This window comes from Balaenoptera ricei, chromosome 3, assembly GCF_028023285.1.
Source record: "Balaenoptera ricei isolate mBalRic1 chromosome 3, mBalRic1.hap2, whole genome shotgun sequence".
Classification (NCBI taxonomy): Eukaryota; Metazoa; Chordata; class Mammalia; order Artiodactyla; family Balaenopteridae; genus Balaenoptera; species Balaenoptera ricei.
Window position 1 is genome coordinate 98556191 of NC_082641.1, and position 19628 is coordinate 98575818.

Sequence of the window (19628 nt, forward strand, 5' to 3'; positions counted from 1 at the left end):
GCTCAGTAGCTGTGGCGCAAGGGCTTAGTTGCTCCGTGATATGTGGGATCTTCCTGGACCAGGGATCGAACCCATGTCCCCTGCATTGGCAGGCAGATTCTTAACCACGCACCACCAGGGAAGTCCCCCTCCAACAACGTAACTGAGCTCTCATTATCATCCCAGCTGGGTTCTATTTACCCAGTACCTCAACAGAATGTCTAATTCCAAGTCTCAGTTTCTCTTAGTCTTTCTGGCTCCATTGATACAGCAAGTCCACTGTGTGAAACGACAACACCATCTCAGATGCCAAGAAAGTAGGGGATGGAAGGGGTGACATTTGAATGCTACTCTGGAATTATTGACTTGTACTGCAACCCTTGTACTACATCCCTCCAAATTACAGATGCACTCTGAAAAAAATCTAAAAAGGAACTCAGCAGAAGAAGGAAGCAAAGAACAGCCCAGATATCCATGAAAATGAAAATTCTCACTACTGATGTGAGAATTAACCACACTTTTTGGTGAACTAAAAATGACTATCACAAACACGGATGTTCCTTGCTCGGCCTCTTCATGTGTAGTAAGTCAGGGCTCCCTCCAGAAAGTGCCTTCAGACCTATGCCCACATCAGCTAAGTATTCATGCCTGCATTCCATGCAGCATATTAGGAATTTGTGGAATGTTGAAAAGCATTTCGTATCCATCTGGGGAAGATTTGGTGGGGTAAAGAGTCAGGATAAGTGGAACAAAGAAGAAGTCAGAATGGTATAAGAAGCAAGCAAGCCTGAGTGGAAGTAAGGAGGAAAGGAGAAAGGAAGGCAGGGAAGCAGGAAGGCAAATTAACAGTTTATTGAGCATGTACTAGGTACCAAGTGTGCTCATTCCTTTTATACACATCATATTTAATATTCATGCCCCCTTAAGTTCAGAGAGTTAAGGACTTACTCAAGGTCACAAAGGCACAAAACAACAAACTTAGACTATAAAGCCAATTCTAACTCAAAAGTCCACTCCCTCTTCATAACACCACAACTCTCTCAATGGTGATTTATTTTAACCAGTGCAGCAAGCAAGTCTTAAAAAACAAAATTCAACTGAGTACATTTGAAGATCTAATTGGCTTTATTAGGCCACTTAGGAATTGGGCAACATTCCATCTAGCAACTGGAAGGGAGCTTGGAGGGGTTGTATAGATGGGGCAAGGAAGCTATTAGCAAAAGAAAGGATTAATTTGGGACCAGGACATCTTTTGTCGGGGAGAAGGGAAAGGTGAAAGAGTTTTATCATGCAAATTGCCTATTTCCCCTGGGGTGGGGGGGGGGGATAAAGAGGGCCCACGTGGCAGATTACTTCATTGGTGCTAACCAGAAAATTCCAGACTGGTTGATTCAGCTTACATTTCTGGTGAAGATTGAAAAACTGCAATTAGGTTAGGTATTAAATCTAGCTTTGGTATCATGGGCTTTAGTAAAGTGATGCCATTTGGGGCCTGTGGTTTTTCTCTTTAACAAGAGCTAACTCAATAGTGTTTTGGGAATGGGTTGAAAGACTAGATAAATTTAACTTTCAAAACAATCCTGTGAGATAAGTATTGTTTTTTCCTTTTTTCACAGAGTCGGAAGTTAAAGGTCAAAGAAGTAAAATATCATACCAAAAGCCAACCACTTTTGCAAACATCAGCAGTATTACTCTGCGTATGCCTTAGGCAGAAGGGTCCCCCATACTCTGTTCATCTTGCAAAGAGATGAGTTAGGTAGGGCCAGGGTGAAGTGGGATGTATAACAGGACTGTGCTTCAAGAGAGGGATACCACCCCCTGTTGCTCTCTCTTTATAGGGCAAGATGAGAGTGGACTTAGAAGCAAGGGACATAAAGTCTGGGCTTGGGCGCTGAATAGTCTGAGCTTAGGTGTCATTTGTCTGTGAACACTAGCCGTTAGCTCCTGTGGGAAGTTGGCTTGTTGTGCAGCTCTTCCCATGGGGAGAAAGGAAACCACTGGTGCCACAAGAAGTTGTTTGAGACACAGCCCCTTCCACTGGTGAGGGGAGCAGGGTCCCCTGCCCCAGCTAGTTCATCCAGACAACCCAGAGAGGACTTCTACAGTCATTTATTGGACAATCCAACTTCTCTTTACTCATTCACCAAAAATAGTGGCAGAACAAGGACTTAAATCATGGTCTTTTGTTTTTAGAATCCAGGTAGAAGTTGGAAAGCTAACCCTGGTTGAGTGAAAACAACAGCCAGATCCAATGGCTATGGCAAGCTCAGAACTGTTTCATGACTTATTTGGGATTTCAGGTGTTCAAATGGCAGATGATGGTCAAATAGATCAATGCCAGCATTCTGGTTCCAAGTGATGGAATCACTCATAACATCCTAGACACAGCTAAGAACTTGAGGAGGAAGACGTCTCCAACTGGAAGAGAAGGGGCACCTCACTGACTGACAAAGGAAGTCATAGGAAACCATTTCCACTAAACTCATTGGTTGAATTAAAGGGCAGCCTCATAAATAACTGTACTCTCTATTCTTCACCACAAAGTTTCTTTATGATAGAATTTTCCATATAGACAAATATAGAAGATCAAAGGACATTTCTACTTTAAGAGGGTTGGATCTGTCCCACTAATTTATAATATCATTTTTGTTAGTAAAATGAAGTAGACTGTATGTAAAGAGTCCTACTGTGAATATTTTTGTGAATACCCCACGATTTTTTTACATTTCCAATTAATTTTTTAACTATAATTAATTTTTAATACAGATTTCCTCATAGTGTGTTTACAGTTTTCTCTATTACATTTTCATTTTATCTCTATAGTAGCTTTAGAGTAAAAGACTTGCATTTTTCTTTATTCTCTAAAGGGTTGAGAGATGTTTTGTTATATCATGCGATAAACCGTTCTTATTAAGCAAGTACTGGTCTGAGAATGCACCTGTGTTTATTCCTTTCTATTCTAAAACTGAACCAGAGATGACAGGCAAAAAATAAGAGGTTTTTTTTTTTTAATGAAGCTTTTTTTTTTTTTAATAAGTAGCTCATTGATGAAGTGATATTACCTCCTTTTTGTCTGAGATCAAAATCAGGGCTTCAGAGAACAAATTGGTGGTTACCAGTGGGGAGCAGGAAGTGGGGAGGGGTAATCAATATAGGGGTAGAGGATTAATTATTACAAACTATTCTATGTAAAATAAGCTACAAGGATATATTGTACAACAGAGGGAATATAGCCAATATTTTATAATAACTATAAATGGAGTATAACCTTTAAAAATTGTGAATCACTACATTGTACACCTGTAACTTATATAATGTTGTACATCAATGATACTTCGATAAAAAAAATTTTAAGTCAGGGCTTCAGTGCTCATTTACTCTTATATTTGCTCCTTAGAGGCATGGATCTGCGGGTCAAATGACATATTGCTAAAGTACATGATTCACGAAAGTCATTTAAAGATAGAACATTCACCTTGTAAATAGATTTATTTTTTCTCTCTCTTCCTGTCTTTTATTTCCTTCCTTCTTCCTTCTTTGCATCCTTCCTTTTCCCCCCTCTTTCCTTTAGCCTATAAGTTAACTCTTAAATAAACCTAATATTAATAATAAAATTCTATTTTATGATAAAAAGGAAGAACTGAGAATTTAAATATAAATATGAGAAAGTAACATTTTTCTTAATGATATTTTACAATATTTTACCTTCTGCATATAGTTTACTATATTGTTAATATAATAGTGTGCTTTGAATCTGTATATTGGTAGTTTTTGCGAGACCATTTCGTGGTACTTGGGTCAGTGGGTAGGTGGGTGCGGTGTGTCTTAGACTTAGCTTCCCCAAAGCATAGCCTGAAACCAGGATTTGAGTGCAGGTAGTTTACTTCGGAGGCGAATCTCAGAAGCAGCAGTAGAGGAATGGGGAAGTGAGACAGGGAAAGGAAAAAAGAGCAGCAAAAATTATTATTATTATTTAGCAGATTACAGCTGTGGGCAACTGAGACTCAATCCTGCTGGATAGCTCTGGCAGATAGGTAGAAATTGCTATTGAGTCATACCACCAAGAGCCAGGGCTCTCCCTGAGGGAGCAATAAGATATAAACATGGAATGAGGGAAGATAAGAAAGATCAGGTGACATTTGATTGGAACTATTAGTATTAGCAGAAACTCAATTTTTAGAAAGCATATATAGGTGTGTGTGTATATATATATATGTGCACACACACATACACACACACCCACACAGAGTGATGGCATATCTAGTGGGAGAGTGAGGTTTTGTCTATCGGTTGACTGAACACTTTAAAGGAAAGAACCCATACCTGAGGGAGCTAAGACAGGTGGTAGTGACCTGAAATGATGTGAGAAATTCCCAAAGGGGAAACCCAGAGGGAAAGAGTTTTCTCTTTCTTTTTGGACAATATCCTTCTAGATCTCTTCTCTGCTATAAACTGGACATATTTTGCATCTTATTCAATAGGAAACTTGCCTAAGTCACTTTTCCCTTAATCAGTTCAAGAAAGCAGAATAACATTTGCCATAAAATAAGCTTTTCTTCATTTTTATAAAATAAACATGAGGGACTAAGTATGCAAACTCAATATTTGATAAATAAGAGGGTTGTTGAAGTAAGAGGAGTAGCATTAAGTAGATTTGATGCTTTGTTTAAAAAACAGAGTGAGGTCAGCTGATTCATAGTGGCAGATAAGGTAATTCTTTTGGATCTTTTTGCTGAGGACAGCTATACCTCTGCAATAAATATAAAACATCTGCTCGTGGACATCGGTGAGCTACCAAGTCAATAAAGAGGTACTGGGTCAAGACGCAGGCTAGGACAGAACTACAGAAAATGAACCTGATATTTGGGAACACTTCTATTCTGGGTATGTTTATCAGTTATTGAAAGAAGTAACTAAGAGTCTGAATATATTGATGTTCAAAAATATATACTTGCTCTCCTTTCTCCTCTTATCTTCCTTAAAATACATTAAAATTATACAAATTAATAATTATAACAATGTATTGTTGGGTTTTTTGACATTTATAGATATATAGATGAGATATGTATAACAGTAATAACACAAAAACGGGTAAGGGGAATAAATCTATAAAGGAATAATGTTTCTACATCTCACTGCAGTTAAGTTAGTATACTTCTGAAACTGATTGATGCTGATAAATAAAGAGGTATATGGTAAGCCCTAGAGTAATCACTAAGGAAACAACCACCAAAATAGTGGAAAAAATCATTAATGAAGTTAAGATACTACATTACAAAATATTCACTTAATGAAAAGAAAGCAGTAAGGAGAAATAGAGGAACAAAACAACATGATATATAGAAAACAAAAAATCAAATGGCAGATGTAAATCCAACTGTACCAATAATGGCATAAATGTGAATGGACTAAATCTAATCAAAGGTAGAGTGTCAAACTGGATTTTTAAAAAAACAAGATCCAGTTACATGATGACTACAGGAGATATTTACATTCAAATATACAAAGAAGATTGAAAGTAAAAGGATAGCAAAAGCTAAATCATTTAAATATTTTCTCCTATGTTCAAAGCGGTTCTCAAAACCCATCCCAGGTCCCTGAAAAAAATTTGGAACAGGGATTTCCCTGGTGGCACAGTGGTTGGGAATCTGCCTGGCAATGCAAGGGATACGGGTTCGAGCCCTGGTCTAGGAGGATCCCACATGCCGCGGAGCAGCTAAGCCCAGTGAGCCACAACTACTGAGCCCACGCACTGCAACTACTGAAGCCCACAAGCCTAGAGCCCGTGCTCCGCAACAAGAGACGCCACCACAATGAGAAGCCCACATACTGCAACGAAGAGTAGCCCCTGCTCACCGCAACTAGAGGAAGCCTGCACACAACAACGAAGACCCAACACAGCCAAAAAATGATTACATAAATAAATAAATATGTAAAAATTTTTTTTAAAATTTGGAACAAATACCTTTTGCCTATGGAAATTCTGATCATTCTTCAAAGTTCAGTTCAAGTTCAACCTCTTCTGTAAAGACTTTCCTGACCATTCCCAGAGCCTTCTCCCACATTTATGAACATCTCCAGTCAATATTGTTTATACCATTTTTAGTAAAGAGTATTTCCAATGAATAAATTAGGATCTAAAAACAAACAAACAAAATTAACTTCCTTGATTTTTCCTGGGGCTCTGCCCAGATCTCAGATCACTCTTTGCTGGTTCTGTACACCAGCCCCCTTTCCCCTTCCACAATGCTTTCAACTGGCCAGCACCTGCAGCACTTTTACCTCAATTTATACTACTGGGCCTTAAGTGACTTCCCCTTTTTGTATACAAATTGAAAAATTATTTCCTTTGGGACATATAACAAGGCCTATTAAGCTTTATAAATATCATACTAGTTTATTCTGAGTAGTTCACTACCTCAATTTATTGTAAGTACTTAAGGTAAACTTAGTAGTATTATGTCTATGAGTATATATATGTGATTTGAGATTTTTTTTATCTTGGTAAGAAAAAATGATCAGACAATGCAGTAGATACTTTAGTGCATCACCCAGATCTCCCCTTCAGGACCAAGGCACTCATTTTCCCAACTGCCAGTGTGAGCCCTTACTGGGAATCGTCCTCAGCTGAACAGACCTGCCTTGCTCAAGGTTAGACACCTTTCCTAGGTGTCCATATGGGGGTGCAAAGGCCCAGACCCCAAACTCAGTTTAGCACAACTCAGAAGAACCATCCCAGACCCATTTTCCCATAAATTCCATAGGAGACCTCTGTCGCAACTACACTGAAGTTCACCTTTTCTCACTGCCCAATCGTGCTCCAGTGTTTTTCCCAAGAGCATTCCTGATAGACCTCTTAAATGCAAATCTTTGTCTCAGAGTCTGTATCCCAAAGAACTGTCCTAAAGCAAAGTCATGCTTGGCATATGTATCAGTTTCCTAGGGCTGCCATAACAAAGTACCGTAAACTGAGTGCCTGAAACAACAGGAATTTATGATCTCACAGTAATGGAGCTAGAAGTCTGAGATGGAGGTACTGGCAGGGCCGTGCTCCCTCTAAAAGCATTAGGGAAAGATCTGTTCCAGGTCATTCTCCTAGCGTCCAGTGGTTCTTTGTGGCAGCGTAACTCCAGTCTTCCCCTGGCATTCTCTCTGTGCCTCCATCTCTATGTCCAAATTTCCCCTTTTTATGAGGCCACAATCGTAATGGATTAGGGGTCACCCTAATGAGTTCATCTGAACTTGATCATCTGCAAAGACCCTATTTCCAAATAAAAGCATGTTCACAGATACTAGGGGTTAAGATTTCAACATTTTTGGGGGAAAATAAAATTCAACCCATAGCAGCATATTACAAGAATCAACATATAAAACATCCTCTTTATTTCAAAGGGCATTTTTTTAAATTTAAATTTATTTAATTATGTATTTATTTTTGGCTGCATTGGGTCTTCGTTGCTGCACGGGCTTTCTCTAGTTGAGGAGAGTGAGGGCTACTCTTCGTTGCAGTGCACGGGCTTCTCATTGTGGTGGTTTCTCTTGTTGTGGAACAGGGACTCTAGGCTCGCAGGCTTCAGTAGTTGTGGCGCGTGGGCTCAGTAGTTGTGGCTCACAGGCTCTAGAGTGCAGGCTCAGTAGTTGTGGCGCATGGGCCTTAGTTGCTCCGCGGCATGTGGGATCTTCCTGGACCAGGGCTCGAACCCGTGTCCCGTGCATTGACAGGCAGATTCTCAACCACTGTGCCACTAGGGAAGTCCCCCAAAGGGCCTTTTAAAAACATAAAACATAAAAACTTACATAGTCTGGCAGTTTCATCCTCATCGGCCCGGGACTAACTGAGAGTCACAGTGCAACAACAGTACTTCTCTGACTTGGCTCCAACAACTTTGCAAGAACTCCAGCTCCTCAAGGTGTTCCCAGACTATTTTGAGGTCCTCAGAGGGTGACTTTTTTTGTACTCTGTGGACTACTCTGTTTTTTCATATGCACAATAGTATCCATTATTTTTCTGAACTACTGCTTCACCTGATTGAGACCAGGTAATCTGCCCTTGCTGATACCCAAAGCTCCTGACACTTTTCTCCTCAAAGTGTCACCACTGCTAGTGGATATTGAATCCATCCTTGTTTCCACAAACTACATGGTCTTAATAAATGCAGCTTTAGGGCTTCCCTGGTGGCGCCGTGGTTAAGAATCTGCCTGCCAGTGCAGGGGACACGGGTTCGATCCCTGGTCCGGGAGGATCCCACATGCTGCAGAGCAACTAAGCCCGTGCAGCACAACTACTGAACCTGCGCTCTAGAGCCCACAAGCCACAACTACTGAGCCCACACGCCACAACTACTGAAGCCCGCGTGCCTGGAGACCGTGCTCCGCAACAAGAGAAGCCACTGCAGTGAGAAGCCCGTGCACCGCAATGGAGAGTGGCCCCTGCTCACCTCAACTAGAGAAAGCCCACATGCAGCAACAAAGATCCAACTCAGCCAAAAATAAATAATTAAATAAAATAAATTTTTTTAAAAAAATGCAGCTTTATAATAAGTCTTATGTGATAGGGCAAGTGCTTTCACCACAACCTGCTTCTTCTCTTTTTTCCACTTCTTCCTCAGGAATGTCTTGGCTGATCTTGGACCTTTGCTCTTCTTTATTATATACATGTTAGAGTCAGCTTGTCAGTTACAAGAAAAAAGGTTATATGGAGGTTCGGATTAGAATGTCATTGAATCTATTGACTTTTTCATGTATTGCATCTTCCTGCCATGTGGGAAATTACCTTGATGCAATGGTGGCCACCAAGTATGCTCCCTGGCAAGCTATCCCGGACATCATAGGGTAGAAAGGCTCAAGGCTAAATTAAAATGCTCAGATCACATGGGTTGTTAAACCACTTTAACACACAGTGAGAAACAGGAGAAAGAGAGGAGTAAGTTAATACACTTAGGATAGGATCCAAGTTGGGTGGAAGGGCCACAGTACCTAGCTCTGTTTCTCTCTCCACCACATGAGCCTTACTCATTGATGGTGTGGTTACAAGGCCCAGTGCTGAGGTCTGAGCAAAGCAGCCCAGACATTAGGTGCCTTGGACCAATGATACTTATTGCCCTATTGGAGAGACTCAGGGCCAAATACACTTGGTCACAGCTGTAGTTTTCAATTAGCCTATTGAACAATCTTGAGTTTTATTTGTGTTTACTGGGTAGAGAATACATGGGGCCAGAATGGGTACCAAAAATGGTTGGAAGTTGAATTAAGACCTCATGAATATTGAGTGCTTTCATATGCTATGCATACTTAGTGTATCCTAAATATTAAGTGCCTCTTGCATATTTAGTATATCATGAATATTTAGGTATTTAGTGATTCATGAGAATTAAGTATGTCCTGGTCCTTCCACCCTTTCCTATTTAACATACACGTGCACTACATACTAACTTCTTATTTATACTTAACACATCTAAAGAATTTTATTAATCTCATTTGTTTTCTTTTCTTTTGTAGCAGGATTTAATATTCTCAAACAATACAATACACTAACTATCCAAGAACATTGTACATTTTATTTGGTTTAATTTATTTAAATCTCCTTCAGTATCTTTCAATGGTTTTTTTCCCCCGCTCCTTAAAGGACTTATACAACATTTTAAAATGATTTATTCCCAAGTACCTTATATCTTTCGTAGATATTGTAAAGGATCTTATAAATCTTTAATGACACCCTTACTGACATTCTCTAACCCTATTCAGGCAAAGCATTATAGTTGAAAGAGCATGATCTTTAGAGTCAGATAAAACCATGTTCTCTGCTTACTAGCTATGTGATCCTGGGCTTCTCAACCTCTTGGAAGGTCAATTTCCTCATTTATAAAATAAGGATAAAAATACCTAACCCACAGACTTATTGTAAATTTTGAGATATTTTGTCACGTGGAGCTGTCCTGTGCATTGTAGGCTGTTTAGCGGCATCCCTAACCTTTATCCACTGATACCAACAGCATACACCATCCACCAACCCCACCCCACCCCCGTTTAAAAAAATGAGAAAATATATGTAATGTACATAGAACTAGCAAGTTCTCAAACATTGGTGGTTGTTATTATTAATGAGCCATTCTGGGCCTCTGGATAACTGAGTTTTTATATTTTACAAACCTAGAATCTCTTATTTTAATCAGATTTGACAAATATATTTCCAATATATATTAAATATCTGCTTTCAAACAAAATACAGAACTAAATTTAACATTTTGTTGATCACTTGGAATCATCATTATGAATTACTATAATTTCAATAAAGGGGGAAGAAATATACACTTGAATGTCTGCAGTGTTATAGGCAATTTATGTCCATCATAAGATTTAATCCTCATAATAGCTCTTAGAAGCAGGCACTGTTATCCCTGTCTTATAAAGGAGGAAGCTGAATTGCAGAGAAGTTCATTTCACTCATGCTAAAGCACTGCTAAGTTACCAGGCCTGTCTGCTTTCAAAGTCCATGTCCTATTTGCCACCCCAGACAGCCACATAATAAATCTGTCAAAATGAATACTGCATGTAGGGCTATTTGCCCTTAAATAGCCCAGATCACTGTATCTTTGAGTTTGTGTGTCTTGTTTTGCTCTGCCATGGACTTGTGCAGCAGAACCTGTTGATTCTGTAGGCCATCTTCTCTACAGCCATCCTTCTCTATAGCCTACACCCCAGATTTGTTCCTTGCTAAGAGAACCCCTGCTTCCTCAGGTCTAGGGTAGCCTTGAGATTTAAGGCAGACTAGACCCCTCCCCAGTGATCTTGATTGGTGCCAATTATTGTCATCCCATTCCCCTTGCCAACAACTGGTTTAAGCATGGGCACGTGAAGCAACTTTGGCCAATGAGACATGACAGGAAGCCTACTAGGGGGTGTCCATCAGAAGTTTCTCCTGGCTGATAATAATAGACCCATGGAAGAAAGTGAGTCCTCTTCTTCAACTTGATGACATATCATCTTATATCATCTTTTGATCATATGGGGACATGCCTCAGAGCAAGAACCAACATGCCAAAGATGACACAGTGCAAAACAGAAAAAGCCTGAGCCTTTAATGATATCATAGAAATTAATACACTGTACATTCCAACAAGGTACAACCTGGGTATGCAGCTGGTGTTTTTGTTTTGTTTTGAACATGTAATGTGCCGAACATCAGGTAATACCTCCTTTCTTACATGCCTCCTTTCTAATAGATGAAAAACATTTGAAAAATAAAAATCAAACTTAAGAAGGTAACAAAATGATTGCCCTGCACCCTTCTCTTTTTGTTTTGCTCTGTAAAGTTATTTAGGAAATAGTCCTATCTCAAGACTATTCTAGACTTAAGAATGTTAGGGCTGGCTGCTTCACTACTATGGGAAAACCAGCAAGAAATGAGATAAGATGTCAGCTGTTCATTATTGTGCCAATTTTGTAGAACACTGAAAAACCATTCCCTTGTCCTTAAAGGAGAGTGTCACACAGGAGGCAGGTGGCAAAAATGTTTATCATGCCTCTAAATCTCTCCTGCAGTTCTGCCTATGTGGTACATCAGAGGTACCACAATGATCAAGTCCGGTGGCCAACCTGTCTTAAGCATTTTAGGTGCAGGATAACTTTATCACTACTGGTCATATTTTTTTTGCCTTTCTTTTTCCCCTTCTCTTGGGGACTCAAAGCATTATTTTGTCTAAAAGTATATTAATATGAGACAGTGTGAGAGCTTTTGGCCTAGCTGTAATAGTTTGGGGTCTACTCATGGGTAACACAGAAGGACCTGTCCATTCTTACATTCTATTTATCTGTGCCTTGTACGTTGGCATAGATACTCAACAAATTATGGCATGAGTGAATAAATGGATGCTAGTATAAAATAAATGTAAATAAATTTTGATTAATGTATTCATTCATTCTCCTTGCTGTTGTAAAGTTTATTATACAGTCATGACAAAGTAAATAGATAATTATAACAAAGAATTATAGATATTATGCTAGAGGTATACACAGGGTACTGTGAGAGAACAGAAGCGTGGCTTTTTCAAGATGTGTATTTCAAGCAGAGGGAACAGCATGTTCAAAGGGACAGAGAATTGTACATTGTCTGTTGTGGCTGTAGTGAAGAGCTAACGATGACCTGCTCACACCTGTCCTTCCAACATTATTCCCAGAACCACTATCTTGGTTACGTCAATCTTTGTGCCTTTCAAGCCCGCATTAGGCAATTTAGCTCCGGGAGCAAAATCAGAAAGATCATGAGGTAGAAAGAGGATAGATGGGTAATAATGAGCCATAAGTGAGCCGAAATGTTGACTTAATCCGTGGGGTAAAGAACATATACGGGCAGAAAAAAGACTATGTGAAGCAGCTGGTAATTGGAGGAGAAGCAAATAGATACCTTGAAACAGATTCAAAGAATATAGTAGAGATATATTAAGAGGGGAGCCCATAACTGTTCTAAAGTTAAATTCCTATGGTATCACTATTTTCCTTATTGATAACTACCATCTTAAGAAAGTTAGTCTGAATGAGTTTCTCTGTTCTTTACAACTCAGAGTGCCTAATGAAAACCATCCCCTGTTGGTTCTCTCTGTTTCTGTCAACTAGGATTCTTCCTTCATTTTCCTATTTTCCCATAAATATGTCACTTCCATCCCTGCCTGTCTTCCATCTTTTATGTCATTTACCTTAGATGAATTCCTTTTTCTTCCCTCTAACTAGTCGTTCAGCTGACATTTTGAGCCTAAACAAAGTGCCAGCCACTTTGCTAGATGCTGGGGCTACAGAGATGACTCACACGTGGTCCTTACCTTCAAAGTTGGAAACAACCTAAATGCCCAAAGAGACATGTTTAAAGTAATTATGGTATGCCTGACAAAACACACCACTCAACAGCCCTTATAATCATTCTAAGAAGAACATCTAGTGACTTGGAGAAATTCACAAAATCTAATGGCAAATGACAAAAGCAAGTCAGGGTAATAGTAGAGAATATAGGCCATCAGCTTTGTTTTAGGCTTTGTAGTCAGATCAACCTACATTCTAGAGTTGGCTCAAATACTTTCTTTTTTTTTGGCTGAGTTGGGTCTTCATTGCTGCACGTGGGCTTTCTCTAGTTGCAGCGAGCAGGGGCTACCCTTCATTGTGGTGCACGGGCTTCTCACTGTGGTGGCTTCTCTTATTGTGCAGCACGGGATCTAGGCATGCGGGCTCAGTAGTTGTGGCACACAGGTCCTAGAGTGCGGGAGGTTCAGTAGTTGTGGCGCACGGGCTTAGTTGCTCGGCGGCATGTGGGATCTTCCTGGACCAGGGATCGAACCTATGTCCCCTGCATTGGCAGGAGGATTCTTAACCACTGCACCACAAGGGAAGTCCCTCAAATACTTTCTAAATGTATGACCTTGAACATGTTACTAAACCTTTCTGAGCTTCAGTTTCCTTATCTATAAAATGGGGATAATTAATAGTACATATTTTCATAAGGGCCTGGTGATGATTAAATGAGATAATATATGTAAAGTACTTAGCCTGGTGCCAGCTCATAGTAAGTGTTCAATAAACTCTTCCCACTATTAGTATATCATAGTATACTGAAAAATATATATACATTAAATATATGCATAGAAACTGGAAGAAAATATTGTAAGATGTAAATATTGATATTGTATCTGAGTGATTTGACTACAGATGATTTTTGTTTTCTTCTTTATACTTTTATGTGTTTTCTATATTTTCTACAATGGCAATATTTTACTTATAATAAGAAAAATGTTATTTGAAACAATTATTAATGTTCTTTTTTTTTTTTTTATGGCTGTGTTGGGTCTTCGTTTCTGTGCGAGGGCTTTCTCTAGTTGTGGCAAGTGGGGGCCACTCTTCATCGCGGTGCGCGGGCCTCTCATTATCGCGGCCTCTCTTGTTGCGGAGCACAGGCTCCAGACGCGCAGGCTCAGTAATTGTGGCTCACGGGCCTAGTTGCTCCGCGGCATGTGGGATCTTCCCAGACCAGGGTTTGAACCCGTGTCCCCTGCATTGGCAGGCAGACTCTCAACCACTGCACCACCAGGGAAGCCCCTTATTAATGTTCTTTAAAACATGTTAAATATTTTCTAATTTGATATTTTTAAACAAGTCAAATGTTACAAGTTTTTAATTAGTAAAGTTAGAATTAGATTCTATTAGAGCTTAAATTGTGATATTATTCTAAACAATATGCTTTTATGTATCCTAAGTCTATTTTACAACTTAAGAAATACCAGAAGTTAATGAAGAACACTGAACTTCCCTGAGAAAATATATATATCAAACATGTGCTTAGATAGAAAGCCCTGCTTTAAGTGAACTGTTTTAGATTTAAATTTGCTGAAATTATAGTGTGTATGTATCACCATCGCAGCAGAAGCTGACTTAGCAAAATAAAATAAAACAAGATAAAATAAAAATAAAATGAAACCAATGTTGTAAACACTGTACATGAAGAGTCAGGAGAAAAAAATATTGCTAGTCCCTTGGGCTGATGATATAACTACACCAGTGCCTATACTGAGGAATCACATGCTAACTATTCAAAACTGAAGCATGGACTCAAAGGTAACAAGACACAGCCTCAGAAAATGTGGAATACCTAAACTATCCATGAATCTGAAGTCATCACACTTCCTGACTTCTTTTTTTTCTTTTTAATTTTTAGCTGTGATGTGCAGCTTGCAGGATATTAGTTCCTCAACCAGGGATTGAACCCAGGCCCACGGCAGTGAAAGCACCGAGTCCTTACCACTGGACCACCAGGCAATTCCCACACACTTCCTGGTTTCAAACTATATTTTAAAGTTATAGTAATCAAAACAGTATGGTATTAGCATAAAAACAGATACATAGATCAATGGAGCAGAATGCAAAAGAATTAAACTGGACCACTATCTTACCACATACACAAAAATCAACTCAAGATGGATTAAAGACTTGAAAGTAAGGCCAGAAACCATAAAACTCCTAGAAGAAAATATAGGCAGTGAGCAGTGAGCTCCTTGATATCGGTCTTGACAATGATTTTTTTTTCTTTGGATTTGACACCAAAAGCAAAGGCAACAAAAACTAAAACAAATAAGTGGGACTACATCAAACTAAAAAGCTCTGCACAGCAAAGAAAACCATCAACAGAATGAAAAGGCAACCTTCAGAATAGGAGAAAATATTTCAAATCATACATCTGATAAGGGGTTAATATCCAAAATATATAAAGAACTCATACATCTCCTGGACAAAAAGCATATAATTTGATTAAAAAATAGGCAGAAGAACTGAATAGATATTTTTCCAAAGAGGACAGGTATATAGCCAACAGGTATACGAAAACGTACTTAACATCACTAATCATCAGGGAAATGCAAATCAAAACCACAATGAGTTATCACCTCACATCTGTTAGAATGGCTATCATCAAAAAGACAAGCAATAAGGGTGGTGAGGATGTAGAGAAAAGGGAACCCTCATACATTGTTGGTGGGAATGTCAATTCGTGTAGCCACTTTGGAAAACAGTATGGAGGTTCCACCAAAAATTAAAAATAGAACTATCATATGATCCAGCAATCCCACTTCTGGGTATAATACAGAGGAAGTGAAAACAGGATATCAAAGAGATATCTGAACTCCATGTTCGTTGCAGCATTATTCACAATAGCCAAGAAAGGGAAACAATCTTCAGCATAATTCACAATAGTCAAGAAAGGGAAACAATTCTAAGTGTCCATCAATGGGTGAGTGGATAAAGAAGATGTGATATGTATATATACAATGGAATATTATTCAGCCATATTAAAGAAGGAAATCCTGCCATATGCACCAGCGTGGATGAAACTTGAGGGTATTAAGCTAAGTCAAATAAACCAGACAGAGAAAGACAAATACTGCATGATATTACTTATATGTGGAATCTAAAATAACAAGTCAAACTCATAGAAATAAAGAGAAGAAAGGTGCTTGCCAGGGGCTTGGGTGGGGATGGGGGGGTGGAATAAGGAGAGGTTAGTAAAATGAGTAAGGTATGAGGATCTAACATAAAACATGGTGACGATAGTTGATAACACTGTATTGTATAACTGAAATTGCTAAGAGAGTAGAACTTAAATGTTCTTACAAAAAAAAAGAAAAGATAAATATGTGAGGTGGTGGATGTGTTAATTAGCTAGATGGGGGAAATCCTTTCACAATATATGTGTGTATCCAATCACCACAATGTACACTTTAGGTTAAAAAAAAAAACCTAAATATGAATTTTATAGTTCATTGACTTTTCCCATTATTAAATGATACAGGAAACTGCCTTAAAGATTTATACATTTTTAAAAAAATGACTACTATATGTTATTTTTCAAAAGGGAAAATGTTATAGGAAATGAGTACAAAAAAATAAGAAACAGAAAGTGGAGGTGGTTTGCAATGGTTTTAATTTTGCTGCTTGCTTTCACACAGACAGAAACACCTGCAGAGAGCTTCAAATACTATGCATGTGCCGGTGATTCCCAAGTTTACAACTCCTGAAAAATTCTTCTCTTCTCTTCATCCCCAACCTCCTCTTGCTTGTTCTTCAACTCCCAGCCTGAATGTCAATTTCCAGAGCTCCTTTTCCTGACCAAGACTAGGTCAATTTCCTCCAAGAGAGGAGCTTTTAATCCTTATGACTTTGACCCACAGTAAGAAATATATTTCATATACTGATCTGGTACACACACAGGGAAATATTCATTCCTGAACATCTCTATGTGCCAGTTACTATAAAGCACGAGAGATACAAAGTGAATAAGACTGTTAAAAACTCTTGTCCTGACAGAGCTTACATTCTGGTGTTCCTGCTTCTGCCTTTACCTCCCTTAAAACTATTTTGAATCTAGCAGCCAGAGTGATCCTATTAAAACATAAGTCAGATCATGTTACTCTGTTGCTCAGCATCATCCAATGGCTTCCCATCTCACACAGAGTCAAAACCAAAGGCCTTACATGCTCCAGAAACCCCACTTGCCCTTTTCCCTCATAGCCTGCTATGTCTCCCATTCACTCCCCTTTACTCACTTTGGCCTTTTCTTCAAACTCAGACAGGCCAAGTACGATCAGTGCCTTTGCACTGGCTATTACTTCTGCCTGGAATGTTCCTCCTCCAAATATCCATATGACTTTCTCCCCCAGTTCTTTGAGGTCTTTACCCAAAAGGCACCTTCCCATGGAAGTCTTCCTTGGCTACTGTTCCTAAAATTTCAACACATACCCCTGACATTTTATATATTCCTCCTTGCCTTTTGTTTTTCAGTTTCATCACCTTCAAATATATTCTATACCTTACTAATTTACCTTATTATCTATCTTTCTCCTAGAAAGCACACTCCCTATGGTCCTGGATTTTTGTCTGTTTATTCACTGACTATATAAACTGAAATTTAAAAATTCACAAAATAATACTTACCTTACTAAGTGTGATTTAGTCTGATATTTTCTGTTATTCCTTTTATTAAAAATACTGGTCTTAAGCCACTAGATCGGTGAGTGGACCATGATCCACAGTTTATACTATACTGCCTTCATGTATGGTCTCACAGTGTCGTGTGTTTTTGTTTCATAGCTTATCTCCCCTCTGTCTCTCTCTGTCTCTCTCTCTCTCTCTGACTACTAGTCCCTGCCATACTGTGAGTCCCACGAGGGTCAGGGCTGTCTTACTCAGTACTATATTTCTAGCACCTAGCATAGTACTGTAACAACTCCAAGTCAGGTAAAAGCAGAAAGGGACCAGAAACCGTAAGCAGAAATTAGCCACCAGGCAGATAATGAGCAGAAGCAAAGAGGGAGGTAGAAACTATGACCCATGAGAGAGAGACAGAGCTGTTTTAAGTCCATTAGTATCTTTTTAGCCAACTTCTTTACCTCCTTCTTAATTAGGGTGAGATTTTTATCTTTTAAAAATAATGCTGCATAAATTAACAGACAAATGAAACATCTTGATCAGTCAGAGCAAACAATTGAAACACTTTAATAAAATAAATACCGGTCACTGCCAGGCGCCCGGCGGCACGTTGGCTGGGCCTTCGGCGGGCTTTTCGGGGACAAAGATGGCTATGGCCAGCGATTTCTACCTGCGCTACTATGTAGGGCACAAGGGCAAGTTTGGACACGAGTTTCTGGAATTTGAGTTTCGGCCAGACGGAAAACTTAGATATGCTAACAACAGCAATTATAAAAATGATGTTATGATCAGAAAGGAGGCTTATGTACACAAGAGTGTAATGGAAGAACTGAAGAGAATTATTGATGACAGTGAAATTACAAAAGAAGATGATGCTTTGTGGCCTCCCCCTGACAGGGTTGGCCGGCAGGAGCTTGAAATTGTAATTGGAGATGAACACATTTCTTTTACCACATCAAAAATAGGTTCTCTTATTGATGTTAATCAGTCATAGGATCCTGAAGGCCTTCGAGTATTTTACTATTTGGTACAGGACCTGAAATGTTTAGTTTTTAGTCTTATTGGATTACATTTCAAGATTAAACCAATCTAAATTGTGTGTTTTTTGAAACTTGTTTATATTTAATTAAGGGATGGGTGAGGGAGGGTTTGTCATTTATGATATTGGGGTTTTTATGAATGTGAAGCAAGCTTCTTTTGTATGCAAATTGAAAATAAGAAAATACATAAACAGGCTTAATGATTATCTTCACTTGGGTCCAAGTGGATTGGATAGTCCCCACACACATTAAATTCTGTAAATAAAAGCCACCTTTATTGAAGTTTTGCTCCAATAAAACATATCAAAGCCTGAAAAATAAATAAATAAATAAATAAATACCAATAGTTTCTAAATTTCTCATGGGTGTTAATGAATAAATGGAAGAATTACTTTAAAGCCTGGAGATGAGAACGGCAGGAGAGTATGTTTGCTTCAATCAGCCCCCCACGTCCTTTTACCCCCCCCCAGCCAACTTCCTGCTTTGCTCTGCTTCATGGCTGTGCCACCCAGGAAGAGCTCCTGGCTGACCCCTTGCCCAGAAGAAGGACAATGTTCTAGATTGTATAAGGAAGATGCTTTCAAAGGTAAAGAGAACTTACAGGAGTAATCTCTCTCTGGGTGTCTTCTCTTTTTAAAGGTTTAGGTGAAACAGGCCTGATCCCCATCCAGGAAAATGTCTAAGTTAAGAATTCAGGCTTGCTCAACTTTACGTTCTCTGTCTTGCTCTTTTGCATTCTAGCACATTTCATTACTCCAGACTTCATTTTACACAAGAGTTTTGAAAGCTGAGGTTCAACTTTCACCAACTTTCACCATTTAGATGGTCCAGTTAAACTCACTAGATTCGATGTTGGAGAAAGGAGATAAAATCCCAGATTGAAATAGTGTTCTTATGGCTGTGTTGTTTTTGCTTTTACACACACACACACACACACACACACGTACACACTTTTTTGTGGAGTGGTGTTTGTTTGGAGATACATACATACGAATTTCCTTGGCAGTGAAGTTTTAACCATGAAGCTAACAAAGTTTAAGCTTCAGTGTTCCTCATTTTCATGGGCCCCTTCTAAGAAATGAATCTAATTTTGTCTATTTTTTTTAAAAGGGCCTCCAGAAATGGATAATTTTCATGCCCTATTAAAATCTG

At 38.9% G+C, this 19628-nt stretch overlaps 1 protein-coding gene across 1 annotated transcript; it reads left to right on the top strand.

Annotated features, from left to right (window-relative positions):
• Positions 1–18065: 18065 nt before the first annotated feature.
• Positions 18066–18562, top strand: LOC132363731 (protein mago nashi homolog 2-like). The gene has a single exon (XM_059919426.1). The coding sequence runs from the start codon at positions 18083–18085 to the stop codon at positions 18428–18430; it is 348 nt and encodes a 115-aa protein (XP_059775409.1). The 5' UTR covers positions 18066–18082; the 3' UTR covers positions 18431–18562.
• The last annotated feature ends 1066 nt before the right edge of the window (positions 18563–19628 follow it).

What these genes read in the sequence shown, in the direction of transcription:
- LOC132363731 (XM_059919426.1), top strand. Translation starts at nt 18,083, where the DNA reads ATGGCTATGGCCAGCGATTTCTACCTGCGCTACTATGTAGGGCACAAG.